This window comes from Mesocricetus auratus, unplaced genomic scaffold (assembly GCF_017639785.1).
Source record: "Mesocricetus auratus isolate SY011 unplaced genomic scaffold, BCM_Maur_2.0 Super-Scaffold_100007, whole genome shotgun sequence".
NCBI classification, from domain to species: Eukaryota; Metazoa; Chordata; class Mammalia; order Rodentia; family Cricetidae; genus Mesocricetus; species Mesocricetus auratus.
The window spans coordinates 54853743-54880697 of NW_024429191.1; the positions used below are offsets into that span (position 1 = coordinate 54853743).

The 26955-nt window shown below is 46.1% G+C and overlaps 1 protein-coding gene across 1 annotated transcript in view; it reads right to left on the reverse strand.

Annotated features, from left to right (window-relative positions):
- The window catches only part of Nxn (nucleoredoxin), a 146179-nt gene extending 119316 nt beyond the window's left edge, over positions 1-26863 (reverse strand). Inside the window, exon 1 of the mRNA XM_005067376.4 lies at positions 26455-26863. Coding sequence (XP_005067433.1) covers positions 26455-26820 — 366 coding nt within the window. The 5' untranslated portion in view covers positions 26821-26863. The remainder of the gene's footprint in view (positions 1-26454) is intronic.
- Positions 26864-26955: the final 92 nt, after the last annotated feature.

A 26955-nucleotide genomic window follows, 5' to 3' on the forward strand; every position in this document is an offset into this window, starting at 1 on the left:
GGCCTCCTTGGCCAAGGTCCACTTCCCTCACCGAATCTGGAAAGGAGTTGCCCTGTGGGCATCCAACCCCTGGCCAGCCTCGGACTGAGAGACTCAGCCAGGTTGTGGCCACCAGGGTTCTGACAGGCAGACATAATCCATCCTTCAGCTCTGACATCCAGGTCACATACCCTGTGATCATGGCCATTTGGCCTGCAGCTTTTATGATGGGGAGAACGTGGAGTCTCCAGAGCCAGGAGTAATCTGCCCCCAGTATTGGCCCTGCTTAAAGTCAAAACAACCAGCAGTTGAGGGCAGCATGATGCTTAAGAAGTCATTTCTTTAAAAATAAATAAATAAATAAACAAACAAACAGAGATTGCTGAAAAGAATCCTTTTAACTCAGGAGGTAGGCCCACCGGCCTTACAAACCCCAGGCCCCTCAATCCACACCTTTCACAGCGGGGAATCTTTTAACTAGAGAGAGAACAAGAGGAGGAATTCAGATCAACATCCCACAATAAAGCTGGTAGCTTCACCCTTTTCCCCCGAGGCAGGAAGAATCAAGGAAGAATTTCAAAATCTTTTTATACAATTAAAGAAAGGATCCGGTGGGGGAAGGGAGCAGGCAGAGAGACAGAGTTTAAGGTTTGCTATTTTAAGCTCAAAATAAATGATGAAGGCCTAGCAGGTATGGCTTTCTTTTCAAGATCTTATCGAGGCAGAGACTGCTGCTGGTGTTTGAGTGGTCTGCGCACTGAAAGAACCACATCAGGCTAGCAGGAGTCTCAGCACCCCCCCCCCCAAGCAGAGTTCAGTGTGTACTTCCAGAATTTTACAGTCCTGAGTGATGGCTTTTAAATAATTCAGATTCCACTCTAATGAAGCTCAGAGATCACCATTAACTAGCTGTGGGCCGCTAGACAGAAAATGAAGTGAAATACCCAGGAACTGCACCCTCGATGTCACCAGGAGAAAGAACCAGACGGCATGGCGAAGGATCCGGCATGAGGCGGGTAGTCCCTGGTTCTCATCAGTAAACACAGCAGCACAGGAAATCCACATTACTATTTTTCTTTCTTTTTTCTAAGATAGGGGTGGTGTGGTGTGTCTAGTGCACACATAGCCCAGACTACCCTCAAACTTCTCCCCTGTGTCATCGTCATGGTACATGCTTGACACCGAGTTTCCAGCGCTACTTTAGTCTCTTGCTTTGAAGTACTTACTGCCTCTACATCTTCAGGTTCTACAAGAACCATCTTTGATCACTCGGGGACCCAAAACAAATGAAACTCAGACAAACCCTAGTTCAGTGCATTACAGAGAGCAATGGCGAGAGAAAACTAAAGTTCTCAAACAAAAGAGACCCTTCTTGGCGATTTCACGGTCTACATACATTAAGACTCAGGCCCGGTCTGTGCTGGTGTGGCCATTTCATTTCACCCCATATGGCATTCTGGCTGAGCCCTCAGATTTTCTTTTCTTTTTATCAAATCGAAAAACAAAAGGACACCAATGGACTGGGGCTGTGTCTCAGTGGTACAGAACTAGCCCAGCATATGGCAGGCTCTGGGTTCCACCCCCAACACTGCAGGAGAAATGCATAGGCAAGTTACCACACACACACACACACACACACACACACACACACACCACACACACAAGGCCTCTCAACATATCTTTCTAGAACCCCAGGCTGCAAGTCAGTATAGGAAGGCTCTGCATTTGAGCCTGACTTGCAGTACTTATGGCCTGCTCTCTGAGATAGCAGAGTTCTCCTTTTTACAGACACGTGTGGTGAGAGCTGGGGCCTTTTACGATCAATACATTTTTTAAAATGTAAGCCGAGCGGTTGTCGGCTGTGGTGAAACAGCCTCTCACTGCAGGCTCTTCTGCACACTGGCAAGCTACTTCCATGTATGGAAGTGGACGAACACTGTAAAACCTCAGGCAGGCGTCTGGACAGGCTGATGAGGGGCGGGGGCGTTCCTTCCAGCAGGGCCTGAACTGGGCCAGAAGGGTGGGCAACGGGACTCCCCTGACTTGGGGAACCGAGGACTCGTCTGTAGAAAAGGTTGCCAGGGCAGAAAGGATAAGAAGAGGGAAAACACGGACACAGAACACTTGAGAAGAAAGTGCCCAAGATGCAGAGGGTCGAACCCTGGGCGCAGGAGCCAGGCTGAGCGCTGGAAGCCAGGGCCCTACAGCTCAGTCACAGGCAAGCATGCCTCTGACCTCAGCCCCCTGGAATGCAGAATCCTCCACAATTCACCATCCATCACCAGAACTCCCTCAAGGCCAGCTCTAAGAAGGGTAGCTTCTGGTTTGTTTTGTTTCTGTGGTCTGAGAAACTCAAGGCAGTTACTTCTTGCCAGGGCACGTCTCAGGCTTGCCAAAAAGTCCAAGTCAAACTACCAAGCTGAAGTAGATAGAAGTTAGAGCCACAGGTGCTACTGACTAGAAGACTCTCAGCGAGGCACTCTGTGACTCTGCCTCAGTGTTTGCATCTGTAAAGCGGGGAGGCACCCTGTGAGGCTTTAGAGGTGTGCCTGGCACAGAGTACAAACAGTACGTCAGATGTTTTACTAGCAATAATAAGTACAAAGACTGCTCTAGGAGACTGGGGATGTAGCTTGGTGGTTAGACTACTTGCTTATCATGCATGAGGCTGTGGATTCCAATCCCCAGCACTGCAGATGTGGCAATCCTAGCAACAGAGACAGAAGGACCAGAAGTTCATCCTCAGCTAGAGGCCAATAAAAGCTACTCAAGATTCAAAGACAAACAAAAAGTAAACACCAGAGCTAGTTCCAGGACAGCCAGGCCTATGCAAAGAAACCCTGCCTCGAAAAACAACAAAAATTAGAAAGCCAGAATACTGGCCCAGGTCTATAATCCCAGCACTCAGAAGGCTGAGGCAGGAGAATTATAAATTCAAAGTCAGGAGCCAGGTGTTGGTGGCGCACGCCTTTAATCCCAGCACTCCGGAGGCAGAGGCAGGCAGATCTCTGTGAGTTCAAGGCCAGCCTGGTCTACAGAGCCTCCAAAACAATACAGAGAAACCCTGTATCAAAAAACAAAAAAACAAAAAAAAAATTCGAAGTCAGTCTGGGCTACACAGCAACCAAGATGCTGTCTCATTTAAAAATTAAAATAAAAAACAAAAAAGCTGGGTGGTGGTGGTACATACCATTAATCCTAGCACTCAGGAGGCAGAGGCAGGTAGATCTCTGAGTTACAGGTCAACTTGGTCTACAGAATGAGTTTCAGGATAGCCAAGGATACACAGAGAAACCCTGTCTCAAAAAAAAAAAAAAAAAGTTAAAATAAGAAAGAAAGAAATGGAAGGAAGCCTGTCTTAGAACTGGAATTCACTTAATCCAATATCCCAAGAGTTCCCAAGACTATCACTTCAACATGTAATTAACATAAAAACTATTAATTAGTTATTTTATATTCTTATTCTCACACTGAATCTTTGATGTCTAGTATGCAATTATCACAGCACGCCCTAATCACAACTGGCCACCTTGCAAAGTACTCAAGAGTCACGCTTGGCTTGTGGCTACCATACATGATGGTACGGCTTGAGTCCACTGTGCACCCTGCTAACACCTATCTACTCTCTTCAATGGCCCTCATGAGGACACAGTCTCAAGACCTAACATCCCTCCACCCTTTACCTCCCACCCACATCTTCCCCATCTAGCCACTAATTAGTCAGTAATTAATTTAATTATCACTGTATATGTGTGCAGGGGAATGTGCCACAGTACACAGGTAAAGACCAAAGGAAAACCTTGTGGGGTCTGTTCTTTCCTTCCACCTTTATGTGGATTCCGGGATTAAATTTAGGCAGTCAGGCTTGCACAGCAAGTGCCTTTAACTGTGAGTCATCTCACTGGTCCCACAGATAAGTTTTATTCAATCATGAGCTATATTGCTGTTGGCTATGAGCTCAGCTCAGTGTTAATAAATTATATACACATGAATAATTTAAATTAAGCATGAATATAAAATTTATGCTAGTTAATTTTTATGTTAGTGAAACATATTGATGTAAAAGTGTCCAAACAGAAGGTTATAGTTGAGCATCTGATGAAAACACTCAGTAGACCTCACAGAAACCTAACAAAGTGTCCCCGAGAAGTGTTAGCTAAGCCACTGTTTGCAAGGACTTTACACACAGAAGTACCATGCCCAACAACAGTCAAGTGTACCCTGGTTTCACAGTTCATAATGTGGGAAGCCACAAGAAAAATAGAGAGACAAAGAAATAGATACAGTTTGGGTGTAACGTTGATCTATGGGAACAAAGGGATCCCGAGGCAGGCCCCTGCCTGGAAGCCTGGGTGTGGGAATGACTACAGTACAGAACACAGCATACTGTGGGATGCAGAAACTGGCGGGATAGTTTTGGGGGTGGCGGTGGGGGGGGGTGAAAGTCTAGTTCCACACTCAAGTCAGTTACCTAGCATCCTCTTGTAAAAATGAGGACAGTAAGTATGTCCTAATCCACAGTAGTTAGCTTGAAAAGCAGCTGCAACCGTAGATTAGCAAATGCTGGAGCACTGCTCCTAGGGGATGCTCAGGGTTAAGGCCTGGGAGTTCTTGCAATGCTGTCATCAATTGGTCAATAGATAACATGTTTTATACGTGCTTCTGTAGGCCCCTCAACCACAGAGGGTACATCTGGGGACTCCAGCCTGAGGCCACACACAGTACCTAATCCTTCATTGTTATGGAGATTATGGGGTTGCCCTGATCCTCCTTTGCACCACTACTCCTGTGCTTCCCAGGCATTGTGAATGAGTTATTTGTCTATAGTGGGAAAGCGGCAAAACAGCTGTTCAGTTCTAATAACCAAGTCTACTACTAACTGGACTAAAGGCAGGTAATATACACAGCACGGATACACTGCACAAAGGATGAGCCTGGGTAGAGAAGCACAGTGTGAGATTTCTGTCAGACACACAGCATGTAATTTCCGCTTTGTTTGGTGGGAATTGAACCTAGGGCTTCACGCATGCTTGGCAAGCACTCTACCACTAAGCTATACCCTTAGCCCCTAGCATGTGATCAAAAACAAATTGTCTATCTGTGAAGTTTTCCATTTAGTATTCTCAGACCACGGCTGACCATGGGTAACTGAAACCATGCAAAGCAAAAGTGTGCCTAAGGAAGGATCACTGTACCTACTTCATGATCTGTTAGAGGGAGTCAGTAAGCAGCACCTAGTAACAGGATCCCTGGAATCTAGTAGGAGCTCAGTGAGTGATAACATTAATGATAACTGTGCATTCTAGCTCAAGAGATGTTCTGGACTCTATCACAGACATCATAAGCAGGACAAGCTATCTCAGATGCAGCACACCAAACTCTCCCCCAACCCCCTTGGGTACCATCTCTCATGAATGCATGACAAGGATAAGCTTTTGTGTGATTTCATCCTATACAACAGTAAACCTGTTAGAACTCTCCAACTGTACACTACACAACATTATTAACCTGTATGGATGTCAAACGGCAAGCTAGTAGGCCGTAATTATTACTTCATAAGGAATCAGTGCCCATTCTAAAGAACCCAAATGGAGGGAGACAACTGTGCCTATGTATGGTCTCCTGGTGGGAGACAATCACAGCCACACATGATCTTGTGGCTTCATACTATATTTCCTCTTTGTCCAGCAAACTTCAAATCACACTCCTAAGAGGTGTGTTAAGGTTTCATTGAGTATACAAACTATACCAAGACAATCAATGGACAAGAACTCACTGCAGGGCAGGAGAGACAGCTCAGAGATTAAGAGCACTCACTGTTCCTCTAGAGGGCCCAAGTTAACCCAGCACTGACGTAAGCTGACTTATACCATCTGTTATTCCAGGGGAACGAGACACCTCTGGCCTCTGCAGGCGTAGATATTCCTATGCACATACCCATCCACACATAGACACTCACACACACTCACTAGATTGAACCGGGGAGAGTATTGAGACAAGAGCTCTATATAGCCTGGCTGTCCTAGAACTCACTATGTTGACCAGGCTGGCCTTCAACTCAGATATCCTCCTGCCTCCCAAGTGCTGGGATTAAAGGCATGCGCCACCAACGCCCGGCAAAAATAAATTCTTAAAAAGAAACAACTAGGGCTAGAGATGGCTTAGAGGTTAAGAGCACTGACTGCTCTACCAGAGGTCCTGAGTTCAATTCCCAGCAACCACATGGTGGCTCACAACCATCTATAATTCAATCTGGTGCCCTCTTCTGGCATGTATATGTAATAAATAAATAAATCTTTAAAAAAAAAACAATTAGTTTTAGGGAGGTAGGGATGTAGCTCAGTTGGTAGAGTGCGTGCCTGATATACATGAAACTCCATGTTTGACTCCTAGCGCTGCATAAACCAGGCCTATACATCTGTATATATCTGCAATCCCAGCACTAGGGAGGCTGAGGTAGAATAATAGAAGTTACAGGTTATACTTAGCTATATGGCAAGTTTGAGGCCAGCCTACCTATCTAAAAATAAAACAATAACTGGCTTTAGAATGGATTTGAACTCCTAAGTTTCAGAACATCTGTATTTTCAACCCCACAAAGTCACAGGTGTGACCCCAAATCCTCCTTTCAAAGGCCTGAGCTTAGGCCTACGATGTGTTAAATTCCTGTTTTCCTATGTTCCTGCTCAGGTTGAAAAGACCTCTTGAAAGCAACAGGCCAAGTTCCCGTGACCTCAGGTCCAGGGACTAGTGCCAAGGGCTCTCTTGGGTCACAGCTATCTCTCAACACAACACGGGAAGGGTGCTTAACTGCCTGGGCAGGCAGCAGGATAGCGCATCCTCTCCCTTCCTGAGGGGCCAACAGGAAAAAATAGACCGTGGCCACGGGGCCATCTGAGTGGAATCTCTTCTCTCGGACTCGGAACTCACAGCGGAGCAGCTGGCTCTTTTCCATTCCTGTCTTTACTTTTCACATGTTTCAGCCGGAGCTCTGTCCCGAAGAACTGTGTGCTGCTGTGCAGAACGGAAACGAAACACGTTTGTTTTCTCTGTGTGAGTTACAGCCACTTGAGGCTTTCCACATAGGAGGTCTGACCTGTGTCCCCAGGCTGACCCTGGCCTTGCCACAGGAACAGGCTCCTGGGACCAGGAAAGTGTCCCATTTTCTAGAGACCAGGACACACAATCTCACATGGGAAAAACAGCGCTGTGGCATTTCCCTCTTTTCAGCATGCTTATCTCTCTAGTCTATGAGCAAAATAAAAGTTGGCAACGGCTCACAGATACTGGGTGGACTTTTTAAAGGGCCATTAGAACAGATGCTAAGCAACACCACTAGGAAGACACAAAGAAGAACCAGAACCTCATCTCCTCTGAGGCTCAGCTTCCTCAATGGTAAAGGTAGACGGTTGCTACACAGCCCTCCACATGTTTCCAGGGTAGCATTCAATAGTCACATTGCCCAATATGACACACTTGTCTAATTATGATTAAACACAAATAATCAGATGAGCCCGTGTTGTTAAACATTGAGACTTACTCCCCTCCCCTAACATGAAGTCTATGTTGCATGTTGCTCAGGTTTCAAACCATGAACTCAAGTAATCCTCCTGCCTCAACTTTCCAAGTAGCCGGGACTACACACACACCATACTCAATTTTGAGGTTCCATTTCCTCTTTCCACTTTAGCCCTGCTGGTCCTTAAACACCAGTCCAAATTCCTCATACTTTATTTCAACAAATACTTGTGACAAATATTTATTAATGCCGGATGGTTGTGGTGGCGCATACTTTCAATACCAGGAGGCAGAGATAGGTGGATCTCTGTCAGTTTGAGGCCAGCCTGGTCTACAAAGTGAGTCTGAGGACAGCCTCCAAAAGTTACAGAGAAAGCTTGTCTCGAAAAAACAAAAAATGATTAATAAGAGGTGATGGCCAGGAGTGGTGGCACACGCCTTTAGTCCCAGCACTTGGAAGGCAGAGGAGGATGGATGGGTCTCAGTGAGTTCAAGGCAGCCTAGTCCATAGATGGAGTTTCAAGCCAGTATGGGCTTTGCAGGAACACCTCCCTCCCAATCCCAGGGGGTGGGGTGGAGACAGGTAAGATCATGAACACAAATGAGCCAAACAAGGACATAATGAGGAGGAGTGCCCAACTGCAGGGCACTTCCTAGTCTAGAAGAACAAAGCAATCGTCACCATCGCCTGACCAAGTGTCGAGGTGGCAAGCACAGCACGAAGGGTTTTTCATAGTTTTCATCCGCTCACACCGCCACAGCAACCCAACAAGGTAGGAATGAAAAAGATTAAAGTAACTTGACTGAGCCCTCAAAGCTAAAGAGGAGGAGACACAAGTGGGGAATCTAAGAGATGGTGGCTTCTCAGATAACTCTGGGTTCTTGACGTTTCCACTGTCAAGTGCATCTCTACTTGAACCAATACATAAACACTAACAGAATATATATATATATATATATATATACATACATAGGCATATACACATACATACATATAAATATTCCATGCATTATCTCCCCAGCTAAACTCTAAGTGCCTTGGACAGCAGCACCTACATAAGGTGGAAGGGGAGAGCAGACTACATTGAGTTGTCTTCTAATGTTTCGTGCATGCCATGGGGTGTGCACACCACCACACGGGTTTGCACACCACCACACACACACCAATTTTTAAAAGTATTTCCTTTGCTTTAATGAATAGAATCAACTAACACAGTGCCTTCATTTCACTCTAACTAAATATATAAAAAAATGCATCCCTAGGCAGGCAGCAGTGGCACACACCTTTACTCCCAGCATTTGGAAAGCAAAGGCAGGTGGATCTCTGTGAGTTACTGGTTAGCCTGGTCTACAAAGTGAGTTCCAGGGCAGCCAGGGCTACACAGGGAAACCCTGTCTTGAAACAAACGAAAAAAGCATTCCCGCAATCTGGCCCAGATCAAGCTTCATTGATTTGAGTTTGGTCTCTGATTCCCTTTGTGGATGGGGGTGGGGGTGTCTCACCAACTGGCCAAGGAGCTCCAGAAATCTGCCCATGTCTGCTCCACAGCACTGATGCTAAGGAATGCAGCACTGAACTGAGCTTTGGCTCAGTGCTGGGGATCTGAACTCAGGTTCTTACACGTGCACAGCAAGCACTTTGTCCGCTGAGCCGTCTCCCAGCCCTCGAGTTCGGTCTCCTTCGTCCAAAAAGCATCTGTGTCTTCTTCTGTGGCACGTCCGCTTTCTCACTCCAAACCCAAAGCTAAGCCTGAGAGACCTTGAGCAAGGTCCACTGCCACCTACTTCTGAGCATCATCACCCACAAAATCACACCTCCCAAATGTATTTCTAGAAGATGTGACAAAGACGCTGATGCTTCCTTAACAAGGTAAAACTGTCCCCACATATGGCAGACAGCCGTGTCACTCAGCAGTCTCGAAGTTTACATCACCCCTTCCACCCCATACTTACATTCTCTACCCGATCAGATGAGCCTTCCCTTCTCAGCTTTCTCCTCCGTTCCCACGTGGTTATTTATATCTGGAACATCTTTCCTTCTTAATCCACTGGACTACCCGCCCCTCATTTGAAAAGGTCACTTTCAAGTTATTCTTTCCAGAAGGCTTTCTTGAAGTCGCTGGCTTCAAGCTGGGGCTCCCCCAAGTCCCTAGTTCCTATGTTAAGAGGCAAGGATGAACGTGGCTCCTCAGCCGCCAAATAGACGGACGGAGCAAATACTCCAGCCAAGCTGAGATGCAAGCTCTTTCCAAAAAGAGACATTTTTATTTTCTTCACAACTGTGTGGTTTTTTTTTTTATCATAAAACTGATTCTATTCAGAACATCTAGAAATCAGAGACCTTGCTGGGAGGTGGTAGTGCATTCAGGAGGCAGAGGCAGGCCAATCTCTGTGAGTTCAAGACCAGCTTGATCTACAAGAGTTAGTTCCAGGACAGCCTCCAAAGCTTCAGAGAACTCCCTGTCTCAGAAACACCAAAAAAAAAAAAAAAAAAAAAAAAGAAGAAGAAGAAGAAGAAATCAGAGACCTACCGCTCATAGACACCATCAATCTGGCATATTTATTTCAATCTTTCTTTATATGTACCTGCTTAATGCTGTGCTGGAACCATGCTATATATGTAATTTGGGATCCTGTCTCTTTGCACACAACAGAAGTATTACTAGCTCTAGGGTTCAGCAAAGGCTGTGTTTTTAATGACTGTCGCACACCCTTCTGAGGTATGGTGACATATGGAGCTACTCTGTGGCTGGTGATCATTTGGAGTGTTTCCAATGTCTTACTGTTGTTTACAGAGGAATGCTGTTGTCCTGGGGTTAGAGCAGGCTAAGGTGAGTGCCATCCCCATTTGTTCTGTCCTGCGGGCTACATTCAGGACCAAATCTAAATGGAAACTAACTCTTCCCATCCTTTTTTTTTTTTTTTTTTTTTTTTTTTTGGTTTTTTCGAGACAGGGTTTCTCTGTATTATTTTGGAGGCTGTCCTGGAACTCGCTCTGTAGACCAGGCTGGCCTCGAACTCACATAGATCCACCTGCCTCTGCCTCCTGAGTGCTGGGGCTAAAGGAGTGCACCACCAACGCCCGGCAACTCTTCCCATTCTTAAGACAACAGGCATGGGCCACCAAGGGCCACCCAGCCCAGCAGTCACAGGGTCCTGAGGGCACGGATTCAGGTTCTCATGCTTGCTGTGCACATTCCATTTTACAATTCACTGGATCTTTACAAATTTCACCTTTCATAACTGCTCGTCTCTATTTAATAAACACTCCCAGAGCGACCCTTTTGTTCCTTCATAAGCAACCTAACTACATGACCCATAAGAAAATTAATTTTAGCTTTTCTCAGCTACTTCATGCAGAAGAGAATAAGAAATGTTCCAGGGAAGAGGGCAGACGCTCAATCTTCCATGAGAAGTCTCTGATGTAACCCTTGTACATTTTTCTCAAAGCAACAGATGCATTCCTAAGACAGCAGGGGAGAGGGGCTCTAAGTGGAAGACATAACACTACGAACACCAGACCCTAAAACCAAGAGCCTTCGATAATGAAAAGAATTGCCCCTTCACTTTCTTCAGATTTGAAGGGTGTTGGGTTTTCTGAAAATAGAGTACACGTTAGCACATAAAATCTGGATTAAATACAAGCTACCTGATAGTAGTTACCACAAAAGGCTGGGCATAATACAAATGCCCAGCATGGGGAAATCTTTTGTTCCTGGATAAATCGGAATGCTTCTAGAAGGGAAGACGACTGACAGCTTTAGAAAATGAACTTCTGAATATATCCAAACTGGCAGTGGGAATTTCACTGCTTTGTATCAGTCCGGGAGCGGACCTTCATGGAGGAGTGAAAAACCGTCTTCCAAGTGCTCCAGCCATTGCACCAAGGGAACACGCCATGCCAGAGCTTTTACTTCCAAGCACAGGGTGATCCTGGGATTTTGTGCTTAAGTTCATGTGCAGGTCTGTGCCAAGGCAGGCATCCTACAAAGTTATACAGAACTCATTTTTTTTTTTTTGTCTCCATCGACCACCTGTTAGTGAAGTCAAGATGTATAATAGCTGGGTGTGCTAGTGAACACTTTTTATCCCGACATTCTGGAGACAGAGGCAGGCAGATCTCTGTGGGTTGAAGGCCAGCCTGGTACTGCATAGTGAGTTCTAGGCCAGTACAGGAAGCATGGTGAGAGCCTGTCTCTAAATAAATAAATTAAATAATATTAAATGTCACGGGTGTTGATGGCGCATGCCTTTAATCCCAGCTCTCAGAAAGCAGAGGCAGGCAGATCTTTGTGAGTTCGAGGCCAGCCTAGTCTACCAAGTGATTCCAGGACAGGCTCCAAAACAATACAGAGAAACCCTGTCTCGAAAATAAATAAATAAATAAATAAAAATAAATGGGAACTACTTACAAGTATGTATAGGATAGCTGTATGTACATATATTTGTTTGCTGATGTCCAAAATGCTACTGAAGAGACATATTCTGATCGTGGTAGCAGTCATAGGAGAGGCAGTCTATGGTCAGCAATGACAGTTGAGATTTTTCCCTGCATGTCTTTCCTTTTACTTGAATTGTGACTAATGTCATTGTTGTTGTATTTAATACAGATTTTATGTGCTGTCATCATCATCATTTGTGTGGTGCTGAGGATGAACTGAACTCAGGGCTTGGGGCATACCAGCCAAGTAGTCTACAACTGAGTCACATTCCAAAACCAGAATTTTTAAAGGTACTACCAGTCAAGAACATATATTGATTTCAAATGCTAAATTCATTGTGCAATAAGCACTTAAGCATACATTTCTGGGCTGGGAGAGATGGCTCAGAGGTTAAGAGCACAGGCTGCACTTCCAGAGGTCCCAAGTTCAATTCCCAGCAACCACATGGTAGCTCACAACCACCAGTAATGAGATCTGGTGTCCCCTTCTGGTATGCAAGCATACATGCAGATGGAACACTGTACATACAATAAATAAATCTTTTTTAAAAGCACACATTTCTATATGGAATATATATATATATTTCTAGAAAAGTACAAAACACTATCATCATGGGTTATTTTGGGGAAGAGGATTATTTTATGATGAGAAACTAAAATTTGGGGCTGGAGAGGTAGCTCAGTGGTTAAGAACATATACTGCTCTTCCTGAGGACCTGAGTTCAATTCCCAGCACCCACATCAGCCAGCTTACATCTGTCTGTAACCCCAACTCCAGGTTATCTCACATCTCTGACCTTTGTGGGCACTTGTATTCATGTGCACATCTCCCTCCCCATGCACATAATTAAAATAATGAAAATTTAAAAAAGATAACTATGTCTTTAAGGGCCAGGTATGGCGGTTGCATACCTTTAATGCCAGCACTCAGGAGACAGAGGCAGGCAGATCTCTGTGAGTTCAAGGCCAGTCTGGTCTACAGAGTGAGTTCCAGGACAGTCTGGGCTGTTTCACAGAGAAACCCTGTCTCAAAAGACAAGCGGGAAAAAAAAGAAAAGAAAAGAAACAAACAAACAAAGAAAAAAAAAAGAAACTGAAATGTTCTCTTCCCTTGCAAATGGAAAGGAGTTCATATATTAAATCAAGGACTACAAGTGCCTTTAACGTCAGCAGAAAGCCTGTTATTTGTGCTGGGTACAGACAGGTAAGCCCTGTCTTCCTAATGAAGGCACACCGGGTCTTGCTTCTAGGGATCTATACTGGCCTGGAAATAGTGAGTCTGGCTCTGTGCAGTGCACACTGGATATACCGCAAGCAGAACGCTGTAAAGCCAGTGTCTGCTGCTGTCTGCAAATGCAGACGTTTCCTAAATCCTAGAGAAAAGCACTACGTCCAAGTGGTATTAAGTAGTACTTTACTCTTAAGAACATTTGTACAAGCTTAGAACAACTCATCTAAGCGTGGGATCTGGGGGCCTTGTGCAAACTGAGGAAAATTCATTTCCCCCGAAAGTGCTTTGGGGTACTTAATTGCAACTCATCCCCAGGCCTAACATGTGAACAGTCAGGATTCTTCCACGCCAAACTGTACCGGATCTAAAAGATTCATGTGTAATCTTTTTTTGTTGTTTTTGTTTTAGGGAAAAGGTTTTGTTAAGTAGCTCACAGTGGCCTTGAATTCTTGTTCCTTCTGCCTCCATTTCTCAAATGCTGGGATTATATGGGCAATCATAAAGGGACAAATATGTTAGGCGGAAAATAAACCCTTTTTAAAGTAAGATAAAATTCTTAAAATAAATGGACTGATACTAAGAAAAACAAGTCTTTCTACAAGGCTCTAGGCCTCTCTGTAAATTGACTAATTCTGAAAGTGAGTGCCACACTTAATTAGCCAGCGGGACTCTCATCCTGGGAGGGGGCAGTGAGAAAAAAACTCCCTGGAGCTCTGTCAGGGCACTAATGAGCAGGTGAAGGGGGCACTGGGGCTGGGACAAGGCGCTCAGCATTGCCAAGTGGCCCTCAGAAAGCAAGGCTCTGGATAATGGAGCACCCTCAGCCACATGCCAGCTACCAAGTGTACATGGACATGGCTACAAGGTCCTCCACAGGAAGCAAATGTACCAGCATGCCCTGCATGCCCTCCAGCACAGCAATTCTGCTTCTTTAAGGTGGAAATTTTAGCCAAGAGGAAGGAAAAGGGAGATAAGATCTCCAGCCTTTGTTGTGACGCACAGCCAACAGTTAGAAGAAGCACTGGCTTTCCAAGGTGCAGATCCTGCAAACCACAGACTGAGGAGCTCATCGGATGCCCCTCAGCAGATCCCACAGCTCATTCGGGTCATGAAAGGAGAAGTGATCACTAGGGAGCAAGTGTGGTTAACCAAGCACGAGCCCTTTCACACCATCTTTCTAGAGAAAGTAAAGAACCCCTAAATTCTCCTATATTGAGCATGCTAACCAAGGGAGAACTGGACTGCCTGAACACGTAACTGGCTATTATTACCCTGGAGAGGGTCTCTATGCCTGGATGTCTATCACACAGGTTTAGTCAACATATATTAACCCCTGGATAAAGGCCAGGGGGATCACACATGATTCAAACATGTAGTAGTCATGTCAGCATACAAAAAGATCTCAACAGACTGTCAAAACCCAATCACATCTAAACTGACTCTAGAAAATGAGAGGTCTGAGAATTTCTTTGTCTAGTCATCTGACTGGTAGAGAACACTATGGAATTCTGGTTTTTGACTAAAAGGTCAGTGTGTCAATCCAGCAAGATGTGACTGTCAGGAGAGCAAATGCAAGAGCCAGGAGATGAGCATTATTGCCCAAGCACACTCACTTGAGTTAGAATCCTAAACACCCACGCAAAAAGCTGCTATGGGCCACACATCTGTGACCTTAGTGCCATATGCGGTGGAGACAAGAAGCTTGGGGGCAGGTTGTCGGTCACCAGCCTTGCTCTAGGTTCTGTGAGAGATCCTGTGTCAAAGGAATTAAGAGTAAGACTTCCTCAGCTCTCTGAAACACATGCACCTATACACATACATGTGTATGCTCCACAGACACATACACCACACACATAAACAAAGAAAAGGGAAAGAAGAGATAGAGGGGTGTCAGGATGGTGGGCAAACCATCCTGGGTAATGCTCTGGGTGAATCTAGAAAGATCTGGAACAAGGGGTGATGTGATCAACTTGCCCTCTGTGTTTGCCTGTGATTGTTTTGTTTTTTTGAGACAGGGTTTCTCTGTGTATCTCTGGCTGTCTTAGAACTCTATAGACCATGCTGGTCTCAAACTCACAGAGATCTTCCTGCCTTTGTCTCCTGACTGCTGCGATCAAAGGCAAGTGCCACCCCTGGATAGCTGTTGCCTGTGGTTCTGAGGCCAGGAGGTCACCTGGGAGAGGATGGCTACAGCCAGAACAGGCTTCTTGAGGAGATGGTATGTGATCACCAGAAATGTCCTGGCACAGCCAGCTACCTGCTGGGCACACTTTCTCTGAGGACACACCCTGACCTTCTTTGATGCGGGTCCTTTCCTGATGCTCAGGTCCCAGCCTCTGGGCCAATAAGGTGTGGATGGGACTCATGCTTGGCCAATCAGGGTATTAGACATCCTGGCTGTAGTGACCAGTGCTGGATGGAGGGTAGTCAAACTTGCTTCCTTCCGTTAGCACTCTGAGGGGATGAGAAGGAAACCCAGAGCTGCTGGTGTCCGTGATGTCACTATGAGGAACAGCCCACCCAAGTCCAAAGTCCAAACACACAGCAGAGTGGCGAGGTGGGAAACAGTGCACCCCAACTTCTCAGCTACAGAGGCTAAAAAATGCCCTTTCAACCCGAGGTTCCCCACCACCCTGAGAAAAAGATGGAAGCGCTGAAAAGCTCAAGAGTGTGGCGAGGGGACGGAGCCAGAGAACCACCAAGAAACTGCATGAAGATGGGGAAGTAAACTGCCAGTTAAGAGACTGAGGGGACATCGGTAAAATGTCAGTTGTAGACTTACCTGGACACAAACAAACTGACTGGGGAGGGTACAAATTATGAGAAATGATACTATAGCCAGGTGGTGGTGCACACCTTTAATCCCAGAACTCGGGACACAGAGACAGGTGGATTTCTGTGAGTTCCAGGTCAGTCTGGTTTACAGAGTGAGTTCCAGGACAGCCAGGACTGTTTCACAGAGAAACCCTGTCTCAAGAGGGGGAAAAAAAGATACTGTAGCTATGTCTTTAACCAGTGGGTAAGAGCATTTCCCTAGAGGTCGCCAATCGACACAGGACTGAGACACTTGCATATCCATGTTTACTGCGGCACTAAACACTTAGTGTGGCTAAGCTATGGAACCAACCCAGATGTCTGCCAAAGAGGGCTGGATGAAGAAAATATTGTTTATATATACAATGAACTTTTTTTTCAGCCATAAGGAAGAATGAAGTTTGTAGGAAAGTAGATGCAACTGGAGATAATCATATTACATGAATTAAGCCTGCCTCAGAAAAACAAGTATGGAATGTTTTCTCTCATTTGTGCTTCCTAGATTTTATAGATACATAAAACCACTTGTGTATACGGGACATGAACATAGCAGTAAAACAGTCTAGGGGAACAATGGGGGCTAACAGGAGGGGGGAGGGAAGAGAAGTGAAGGTAGGTGGGGGGATATGATGAATGTATGGAAACCTCCTTATGTAGCACAATAAATACCACGTACAGTGAACATACACAATGAAAACTTCCATAACATTTTGTTTTGACATGGAAATTCACTGTCCTGTTTCGTGTGTATATTCTTGTGTGTCAATGTGCATATACACATCCAAGTAGAGTCCAGAGGTCAACAATGGGTAGCTTCCTTAATTATCCAGCACCTTATTTTTTGAGACAGAATCTCTCACTGAATCCGGAAATTGCAAATTCTGCTAACTGGTTAGCCTACAAACCCCCAGGATCCTCTTGTCTCTACCTTCCCAGCATAGGGATTACAGCCAAAGACCACTGGCCGGGTTCACAGGACCCTAAGGATCCCCAGTCCTCATGCTTATGAGAAGAGCCCCACCTCTTGCCTATGTGATGTGTAAAGATTGCTGTGGCAGACGTTTACAAATAAGCCGGGCGTTGTTGGCGCACACCTTTAATCCCAGCACTCGGGTGGCAGAGGCAGGCAGTTATCTGTGAGTTCCAGGCCAGCCTGGTCGACAGAGCGAGTTCCAGGACAGCCTCCAAAGCAATACAGAGAGAGAAACCCTGTCTTGAAAACCTCCCCCCCAAAAAGTTTACAAATGAATAGTAAGACTTTCTTCTACTCGCCCCCAATGTGAAAGAGAAAATAAGACCCATCCAAAAGAACTAAGTATTTGATTGAATCATCAGAGACAGGAAACATAGTCACATTCAAAATTAGGGATATGGAGTACTAGACAGATGGCTCAGCAGGCAAGAACACTGCGGCTCTTCCAGAGGACTGGCGTTTGGTCCCCAGATCACTGGGCAGCTCAGAACTGCCTGTACTCAAGCTCCAAAGGACCCAATGTTCTCTTCTGGCCTCTGAGGGCAACTGCACTCACGAGGCATATACTCACAGACACACATACATACGAATAGCAATTAAGTAAATCTTTGCAAATAAATATATAGGGCAAGTATTTTTTTTTAACTCGAGTCAAAGGTTGAAGGAAACCTGGATTCTAAGTCTATATTCTTCCTTCACTTGCTAGGCACTATACTTTAAATACTCACTTATAATGATGGGGTATTTCTGAAAGCCCATGGGTATGAATGATCTTAGAAGTTACAAGCAAGTAACGCCTAGCGCTGAAAAGTTCATACTCATACCCATATCCACGCCCCTTCAGAGCTGCCTGGGTCATGCTGTGATTTTTTTTTTTCCTGTTGTGAGTTGTTCGGCCCAATCCTTAGATTTCACATCAAACTCTGAGAAATGAGTAACAGATGAGGCAGCTATGCCTAGCGCCACCACGATCAAATGAAAACTCTCCTGACCTGATCGTGTCTGAAGGAAAAAGAGGCAACATCTCCAAGACTGTAAGCAGACTAGATCCATTCAGATTTTTATCCCAGGGATACCAACCCAAAAAGACAAACAAAAGCTATAGAGTGGGGTGTACCTGGAGAAAATTCTCCATGGAAACAAAGACCTTTCCCACGGTCCAGCAGCCCCTGCCACACCCTGCTTTGTGACACTTCACCAGCACCGAGATGAAAGCACCCTTAGTGTGGTAGTGTTGCTTGGACTTATCTGTAATTGACATCTTCACAGACATAGTCTTGTGGGAATCAGGGGGTGCGGGTGACAGAGTCAATGGAAGGGAAAGCTCAATGTTAACTTTAAACTGTTTCGGAAAAAGGATTTTTTCTGATGGGTAGCTCATACAAAGAAGAAAAAAATACACCGTCTCTCTGGTCTGAGAGTTATGACCAGCGAGCAACAGAATGTTTACATTTCACTTGTAATCACTGATGCCCCAGCACAAATGTCTCCATCACAGGGCTTCCCTCCAGAAGAACCGTGTAGGGCAACGTGCAATTACTATGCTTCTCCCTTGTCATAAAGCGGAGAGCACATGTTTGAGATTTCCCTGGAAGTTGGAACAGCCGTTACTGAGAGCCTCATAAAGGGGAGGACTGATTTAGTCCTAGATCTCCACAGGATACCTGAAGTTCAATTTTGTCACTGAACAAAAGCACTAAAGCCGCCCCGCAGGCTTTGCATAGGATGAAGGGGAGTTGGGGGCACTTCACTGGCTGAACTAAAAAAAGCCAAATCATTAAAAAGGGAAGGGGAGAAAGAGGGGGCTTAGAAATAATCACCACAGAAACGGCGGCAGCAGCAGCAGCAGCAAAGACATCTGGGCTCCCCTGCCTTGCCAACTGATAGCAAATGTGTTAAGTAGTTAAACTGCGTCTGACTCATCTCAGAGAGCTCCGTGCACACTCAGAGTGAACTCACATCGAAGACACCAGCCCGCCTCCTCCTGTGCCATGAAGCACGTTTGATGTACATTTTTCTCAAGATACATTTTCACGAACAGAAAGGAAAGACTCAAACTTAAGAGAGTCCAGCCAAACTTTCACCCAACACCGTGAACCTAGATCTCATCACTGGTTCTCTTTACTTCAACTCTCCTACTCTTACTTAATTAGAAATGTTTATATCAAAATATCCACCAAACTGACTACTAGTAGCTGGCAGCGGATTAGACATGCGGTTTGAGAAATGCAACGCATTTATGAAATATAAAAGCATCAAATGACAGGTCTGCCTATGAGACTATTTTAATGCACTACCGCAACATTTCAAAAAGGAAGAGTCATGCCGTTTCCTATTTTTGAACACAGAATTACAGGGCAATGCAACTGCACAAGAAGCTACTGATTGTCCCCAGCCAGGACATCTACTTGCTCATCAAAGACTTTTTGAAATCCTCTTTAAGGAGTGGGGAACAGCTCAGTGTTTGCTTAGCATGAGCAAGGCTCTAGGTTTAATCTCTAGTAACAGACACACCCACACACTCACACACATATACTCACTCACACACACAGACACACAGACACACACACTTTAAAGTTCATTAAAACCCAAGCAAACAAAAGGGCTGGAGAGATGGCTCAACAGTTACAGGAGCGTTTATTTGCAGAAGACCTGGTCCAATTCCCAGCAACCTCGGGGCAGCTCACGACTATCTGTAACTCCAGTTTCAAGGGATCTAATGCCCTCTTCTGATCTCTAAGGGTTCTTGCATCCACATAATGCACAAACATACATTAAGATACACACACATTAGCCGGGCGTTGGTGGCGCACGCCTTTAATCCCAGCACTCGGGAGGCAGAGGCAGGTGGATCTCTGTGAGTTCGAGGCCAGCCTGGTCTACAGAGCGAGTGCCAGGACAGCCTCCAAAACTACACAGAGAAACCCTGTCTCAAAAAAACCAAAAAAAAAAAAAAAAGATACACACACATTAAAAAAAAATAAAATTAGCCGGGCGTTGGTGGCGCACGCCTTTAATCCCAGCACTCGGGAGGCAGAGGCAGGCGGATCTCTGTGAGTTCGAGGCCAGCCTGGTCTACAAAGTGAGTTCCAGGACAGCTTCCAAAGCCACAGAGAAACCCTGTCTCGAAAAACCAAAAAAAAAAAAAAAAAAAAATTAGCCAGACAGTGGTGGTGCATGCCTTTAATCCCAGCACTTGGGAGGCAGAGGCAGGTGGATCTCTATGAGTTTGAGGTCTACAAGAGCAAGTGCCAGGAGAGGCTCCAAAGCTACACAGAGAAACCCTATCTCGACAAAACCAGAAAAAAAAAGATGCTGCATAGACCATGTGAAATGTTCTGATCTGGAAAATGATTTGAGGGGTGAAGATGAGAAGCAGGGAGCCCTCGAGAAGGCAGCTGGTAGGCAATGGGAACTTAGGACCCCCACAGGAATGGAAAAACGGGGGTCAGAGCTACCAGTTAAAACCAGCTAGAGCCCATGCCTTCAGGGTGTGAGCTGTGGAAGATAATGAAAGGTGGCTCTGGGAACTCCAGATCTCGGTAACTTTGAAAACCATGGCAAGCTATAAAACAAGAGTCTATAAGAACTTGAGGACTCACAGGCTCCAAGTTCAGAGCTCTCTTCCCTGAGGACCTTGAATAAGCATAATGACAAATTAATGAAATGCACAAAGTTAAGCACCCTGGTGGTTATCATGGGTACCACTGGGAATTCAGACTGTGAAGAAAGAAAAACACAGCCTAGGCCAAGTCTACACTCTCCCCCAAATGAAGCCATGTGGTTAGGAGCTGCACCTAGTTCAGAGCAGGGGAGGCTGGAGCCTTAGAACCCTCAAGCCTTATTAGAAAAAAAAGATGCCCAAGGGACCTTCTCAACCCCTGCCCCAGCTATGAACAACACAGAGATAGCATCCTTTGACCAATTTGTGCAAATATTCAAATGACTCTCCTACCAAAAGGAAGCCTGATCCAGAAGGTTGGAGAGAAACCAGGGAGAATGAAATCAGTGGTCCTAATTTCAACCTCCACTGCCTTGCTCTGTGCTCTGGTACACACTCCAATCCCAATGGGAAGACAAATCAATTAAAAGGAGCTGTGCCTGTCATTACCTGGAAGGAAGATGGGATTAATCCAGCCATAGAGAGGAACGGGGCAAGCCTATCCTACAGAATTCCAGAACAGGGAAGGGAGGCAACTCTGGGAGGGGTGAGTTTCCACAGCTCAGAGGTTCATTGTCCATTTGCCACGTGAAAGAGCATCCCTGCACTGCCTAGACTTGGAGGCTAGAGTCAGCCAAAGAGGTGCCTAACAGCTTTGGCAAATCACAAAACAATGACAACATTCATGCTGTCTTCCAGAGTGGTACCTGTCCATCTCTGAGTTGATAACCTTTACCACGCTTATGCTGCAGGATCAGAGATCGACCACAGCCACTGGCAACTATAAAAAGGGAGATCAGAGGCCCTCAGTAATCTTCCAAAAGTGTTAGCTGACATTCATTTGTTTTTGTAGTTTCATTCTTTAGAACCATTCTCCTCAGTTGTTACCACTTATAGGGCAATTCTTTCCCACATCTTTAATCCCAGCACTCGGGAGGCAGAGGCAGGTGGATCTCTGTGAGTCGAGGCCAGCCTGGTCTACTAGAGCTAGTTCCAGGACAGCCTCCAGAGCCACAGAGAAACCCTGTCTCGAAAAACCAAACAAACAAACAAGAAGTACATCGGAGGAGTGGTAGAGCAGTAAGCAGAGTGCTTGCCTAAAGTGCACTAAGTCTCAAGTTCTATGTCTATCATCACATAAACCTGGTGGGGCAGCCCATACCTGTGACCCAACACTAGGGAGGCCAAAACAGGAGGATGAGAGGTTCAAAGGCATAGTCAACTACACAGTGAGTTCAAGACCCACCTGGGCTGCAGTGAGACCCTAAGAAAGGAAGAACAAAAAAGCTGGGCCTTTAATCCCAGCACTTGTAAGGCAGGCAGATCTCTGAGTTCAAGGCCATCCTGGTTTACAGAGCAAGTTCCGGGCCAGCCTGGACTACACAAAGAAACCCTGTCTCAAAAAAAAAAGAAGAAAGGGAGGAAAAAGAAAGACCTCACAACAGGTTTGCAATTCTGTGTGATGTGACGCAGCCCAGAGTCAAGCTGCATGATGGATTTCTCATTGTTGTAACAATTTATTAATAAATGATAGCAGCATTTATTGAGCATGTATCATTATGTCAGGCTCGGGCATATTATCACACAGATTCTGCAACAATCCTATAAGGCAGGTGCTATTAGCCCCGTTTTAGCACTATGGAGCCTGTGGCACGGAGCTGCAGTGTCCTGCCCAAGGACACACAGCTGACAAAGAGCAGACCCAGGACCTGAACCCAGGCAGGAAGACAAAAGAACTTCGATTTTTAGCCGCTAGACTATTTCATTACAAGGAGAAGATAAGATTAAAACACACATAAATAATAAAAGATGGGAAAAGCCTCTCCAAGAATATGGCTCTGATTGCTTTAATTGGACTGTTGTTTGTTATTAGACTGATTCAAATGGAAACACAGTCCCCAAAGAGAGCCTGTCCTGGCTGGTTGAGGCTCTTTAGGAACAAGGCAAAAGCCTCTAACATTCAAAGCTGTATCTTTTTTTGGCATCTTTCACTGTCTTGGAAGGGAATAAGAGACAAAGCCAGAGCCGGGCTTTGGTGGCGCACGCCTTTAATCCCAGCACTCGGGAGGCAGAGGCAGGCGGATCTCTGTGACTTCGAGACCAGCCTGGTCTACAGAGCGAGTTCCAGGACAGCCTCCAAAGCCACAGAGAAACTCTGTCTCGAAAAACAAAAAACAAAACAAACAAAAAAAAGAGACAAAGCCAGAAGTGTATGCTAGTGTTCTCTCACCACCTAAAGCGTAAGAGGAAGATGGAGGACAAAGACGGGAGGACGAGGAGCTTGAAGACTGAGTTGATACCAGCCAGAGCTTGTCACATCCAAAGTGCCCAAGGAATTCACCAGAAGTCCAGGCCATAGCCTGACTAAGACTACACCAAAGAACCATCCGGAACAGCCAGAGCAGGAAGCCCACACTGGACGACTGCAGGGTGACTCCCTGGCTCCATTCAAAGCAAGAAAGCTTTGAGGCTGGACCAGAGTCACTATCCAACTCTACCGATTTACCACCCTGACTTCCTCTTCCCCGTCCCAACTTCCTCCACCCCTCTCCGTCACTCAGAAAACTTACAGACCAAACCAAAGTCCGACACATCTGTGCAGTGGAAGTCAGTGGTTTGCTCCCCTGATGTCGGAGCACCCATGACCAAACGTTTTACTAGATACGCAGTCCAGGCAAAGTCAGGGCCTGTGGCTTTAAAACCAAAACTGGTGTTCACTCATGGCATGGCTAAGTTGATCCTGGAGCCAGATCCTCCAGTTTCAACAATTAACTTTGCTAAAGAGACAACTCAAATCTGAAAGTCAAAATCATCACCAATTTCCAACTGTTCATCATGTTCTCTGCAGAAATCTGAAGAAGGTCCACTAGCTTCCTTACTAAAGCAAGCCCAATCGCTGTAACTTCAGGGTTACAGGCTTCCTGACACAGCCACTCCCATAAATGCACTCAAAGTTTGATTATCATCTAATTACAATTTCTATACAGCTATGGAATAATGTGTGTGTTTTGGAAGGAAAAAGAAAAGTTTCTATTACCTTAAACTAAAACAAACAGAAGCAGGATAAACGACTTCCCATAAAGACAGGAGAGGGAGGAAAAAAGATATTGGTCTCCTTGATCTCATGTGTACTTACAGCTCCAATAGAGGTGAGGGAGCTAGGCAAAATGCAGGCTGGACATATATGGCCATCCCCAGACTTTCTTACTATATAAAGAGGAAATTAATAAAAGAAGAAGAAGAGAAATACCATACAGCATTTTCATTCCCCACCATAATTTTTCAATTTTCTGTAGAGAAATGCCAGCCAATAACTAATTAGAACCATATCCTTTGTTATCCCAACGGGAAGAAACACACAAATGGTTTTAAAAACCAAATGTTAATGAGAACTTAAAAAAAATGTAATCTGGAACTCGGGTTTCCCTTCAGTGTAAAACAAAAAGCTCTTCAAAGCATTTCTACAGTCAGGGAGACAGCCTGGCTGGACCTATCAACAAAGTGGAATGTTCACCCACAAGTGTCCTGAGTGGGGTACCCTCACTTTCCATTTCTCTTAGGGGAAAATTGGCACTGTGATCTCACTGATTTCTGTGCACCCCAATTTCAAGCTGCAGAAGACAAAAGCTCAGTTACAGAAGAGCAATGTGGTTTCAAGGTAGAAACAGTCCTTTTCACAGCTAGGACACATCCCTTCTGATTTCCAAGCATATCTTTCTACAAGAAACCCAAGGGGTGGGGGGAGGGGAGCTTTTTACCTGACACATCACGGCAACACTCACACACTGAGTCACCTACTCTCCACTGCAGGAGGGTTTACAAAAGTAACCCCTAAAGAAACAAAATGAACTATAGGGTATGAATTGGGAAAATGACACAAAAGATGAATCTGGGAAGCTGGGGATGTGAGCTAGAGTGGTGGGAGGCATGCTTACTTAGCATAAATGAGGATCCCATGCCTAGTACCACACAAAAATAAATGAACGAATACATAAATAAATAAATAAAACTGAACTAAATGTTTAAGATGCTGGCTTATGATTTAGGCACATCCGGCATTCTGAACTGTATTTTCCAATAAGAGCCTGCTGGCCTGTGCCATCCAGATGTTTATCTGAGTGGGACCAGTCAAATCAGGCAAGCGCTACAGAACACTTTCTTTTATGCAAAGGGGTTAGCCAGAATAGACTATACCCCTGGGCGAGGGCAGGTAGGGGAAGTGAGAGGCGTTTTCTAAACATCTCAGTCTGCTCCCTATTTTTTATTTTCCAGCAATTTTATTTTCCTTTTTGCAAAAACTACGATAGGCTGTAAGTCTGCAACATTCTGCCATTCACTGAATATTTTTAAAAGCTAAAAATCATTTGTATTGCCCAATAAGGACATTATTTTAAACAGATTTTAGTCCACAACAGAAACATGCCACGACGATGAAAATACTTTTTCAATAAATGATTTTCTGAACGTTATTTCTTCCCCCCAAAAGATCATCAAAACAACCACCAGAAAGAAAACAAAGGATTCCCATATTTTAAAGCAAAAAGTACTAGCCATGCATATTCATATCCTAGCAGGCATCTGAATCAAATAAGGGCATAACAACTTGAAAAAATAGTTAAGATGCAAAGTCTTGCTTCTGTGTGGTTAGTGGGCTGATGTTTTCCCAATGTTAAATTTAGCAACTGTATTTCTTAAGCTATATTTCAAACTTTAAATCTCACATCTGTGCCTTACACTGCTTTGGGAATGAATGATTTACTCAGGACATTTTGAGGTCAAATTATAAGCCTTTTGCTCTCACTAAGTCTAAATCATTCGTCTCAACATGATTCTGTACATATAAAAGGAACACGTGGCATGTGTTACCACCCTCCCTGGAGGAACCTAAATGCCCCCGGAGCAGTCTTTCTCCTGTGCGCCCCATAAAGTGAGAAGCTCTTTGGAAAACGAAAGGGCCGGATTCACACATTGCATTAGCCACGCGAATTAAGCAGGGACACGCCAAAACTTTTCCTGTTACCACTCATTACAAAACGTCATGAATTTGTTTTATTGAAACAAACGTCTTCACCCAACAGATACACTCTGGAACCCAAACTAATTTCACTAGCAAACTGGTGGGCCATTTGCTGTCTTGTCATTCATCTGTACCGACGGGATCAGTTCTGCATCTAATTCGAAGTATACCAAGACAGCAAACGGCCCACCACGAAACTATGGCATCTACAAGGACGGGGCTGTTCTGGGCCTGAGAAGATCGCTGGACAGCCAGACAATGAAAAGCTCCCCGGTGGCCACTAACTCAGCCCAGGGGGCGGGGCGGGGGGCAAGGGAAGAAAGGGGGAAAGGATTGAGCTTCCATCTCTCCTGAAGCCACCGCCAACAGCCGCCTCTGGGTCCTTGGCCATTGGGGAGGGGGCCCAAGGAAGGCAAGATTTATCTGGGAAAGAAAGGAAACTTCCTGGTGTGGGCATTATGGGAAGGGGGCTAGTGCCCTCCCCCACACAGTACAGGTATCTGCGGGGAGTCAAGTGACTGGAGGAGGGTGGTGGTGGTCGGGAAGTGGGAAGAGCAGAGCACAGCCACCCCTACACGATTCCCAATGCGTGGACCCGAGGGGTGTCAAACTTCGTAGCGTGGGCGCAATCAGGCACTGGCACCTAGGAGTTGCCGCGAGCGCCCTAACCAGGCGGGGTCCTGGATGAGGCAAGAGGGGGGAGCCAGCCAAGACAGAGAAGGCAGGCCTGAGGACAGCGAGTGGGGGCGGCGAGCAGCTGGCTCCCGGAGCGTGGTACGCGCCTGCAGGCCGGGGGCGCCGCCGGGCCCGCGCTACTCACCTTCCGGTGCTTCTCCTTGTAGGGCAGCGCCAGCCATGGCATGTCCCGCACGAAGTCCTGCCACTGCCGCTGGTCCTGGTCTGAGGACACGAAGACGATCTCCAGGCGGTGCGGGGGCTCTGGCTCAGCGGCCGCGCCCGCCCCCGCCCCGGCCCCGGCCCCCGGCCCGGCGGCCGTGTCCCCTCGCAGGCGGCTGTAGAAGGCGGCCAGGCTGGCGCTGAGCTGCGCGCAGGGGGCGCTCAGGCTGCACCCGAAGTAGAGCCCCAGCAGCGCGATGCCGCGGGCTCCCAGCGAGTGCACGTCCACCTCCTCGCCGCCGCCCGTCACCAGCTTGTCGCCCAACAGCTCCTCCAGGAAGACCGACATCCTGGCCCACCGCAGCCCCGGCACGCGGGAGGGCGGGCGGGCGGGCAGGCTCACGGCTGCTACCCGGCTCGCTGGTCCGCGCGGCGGGCGGAGGCAGAAGCGGCGGCAGCGGCGGCGGCGGCGGCTGGGAGGGGA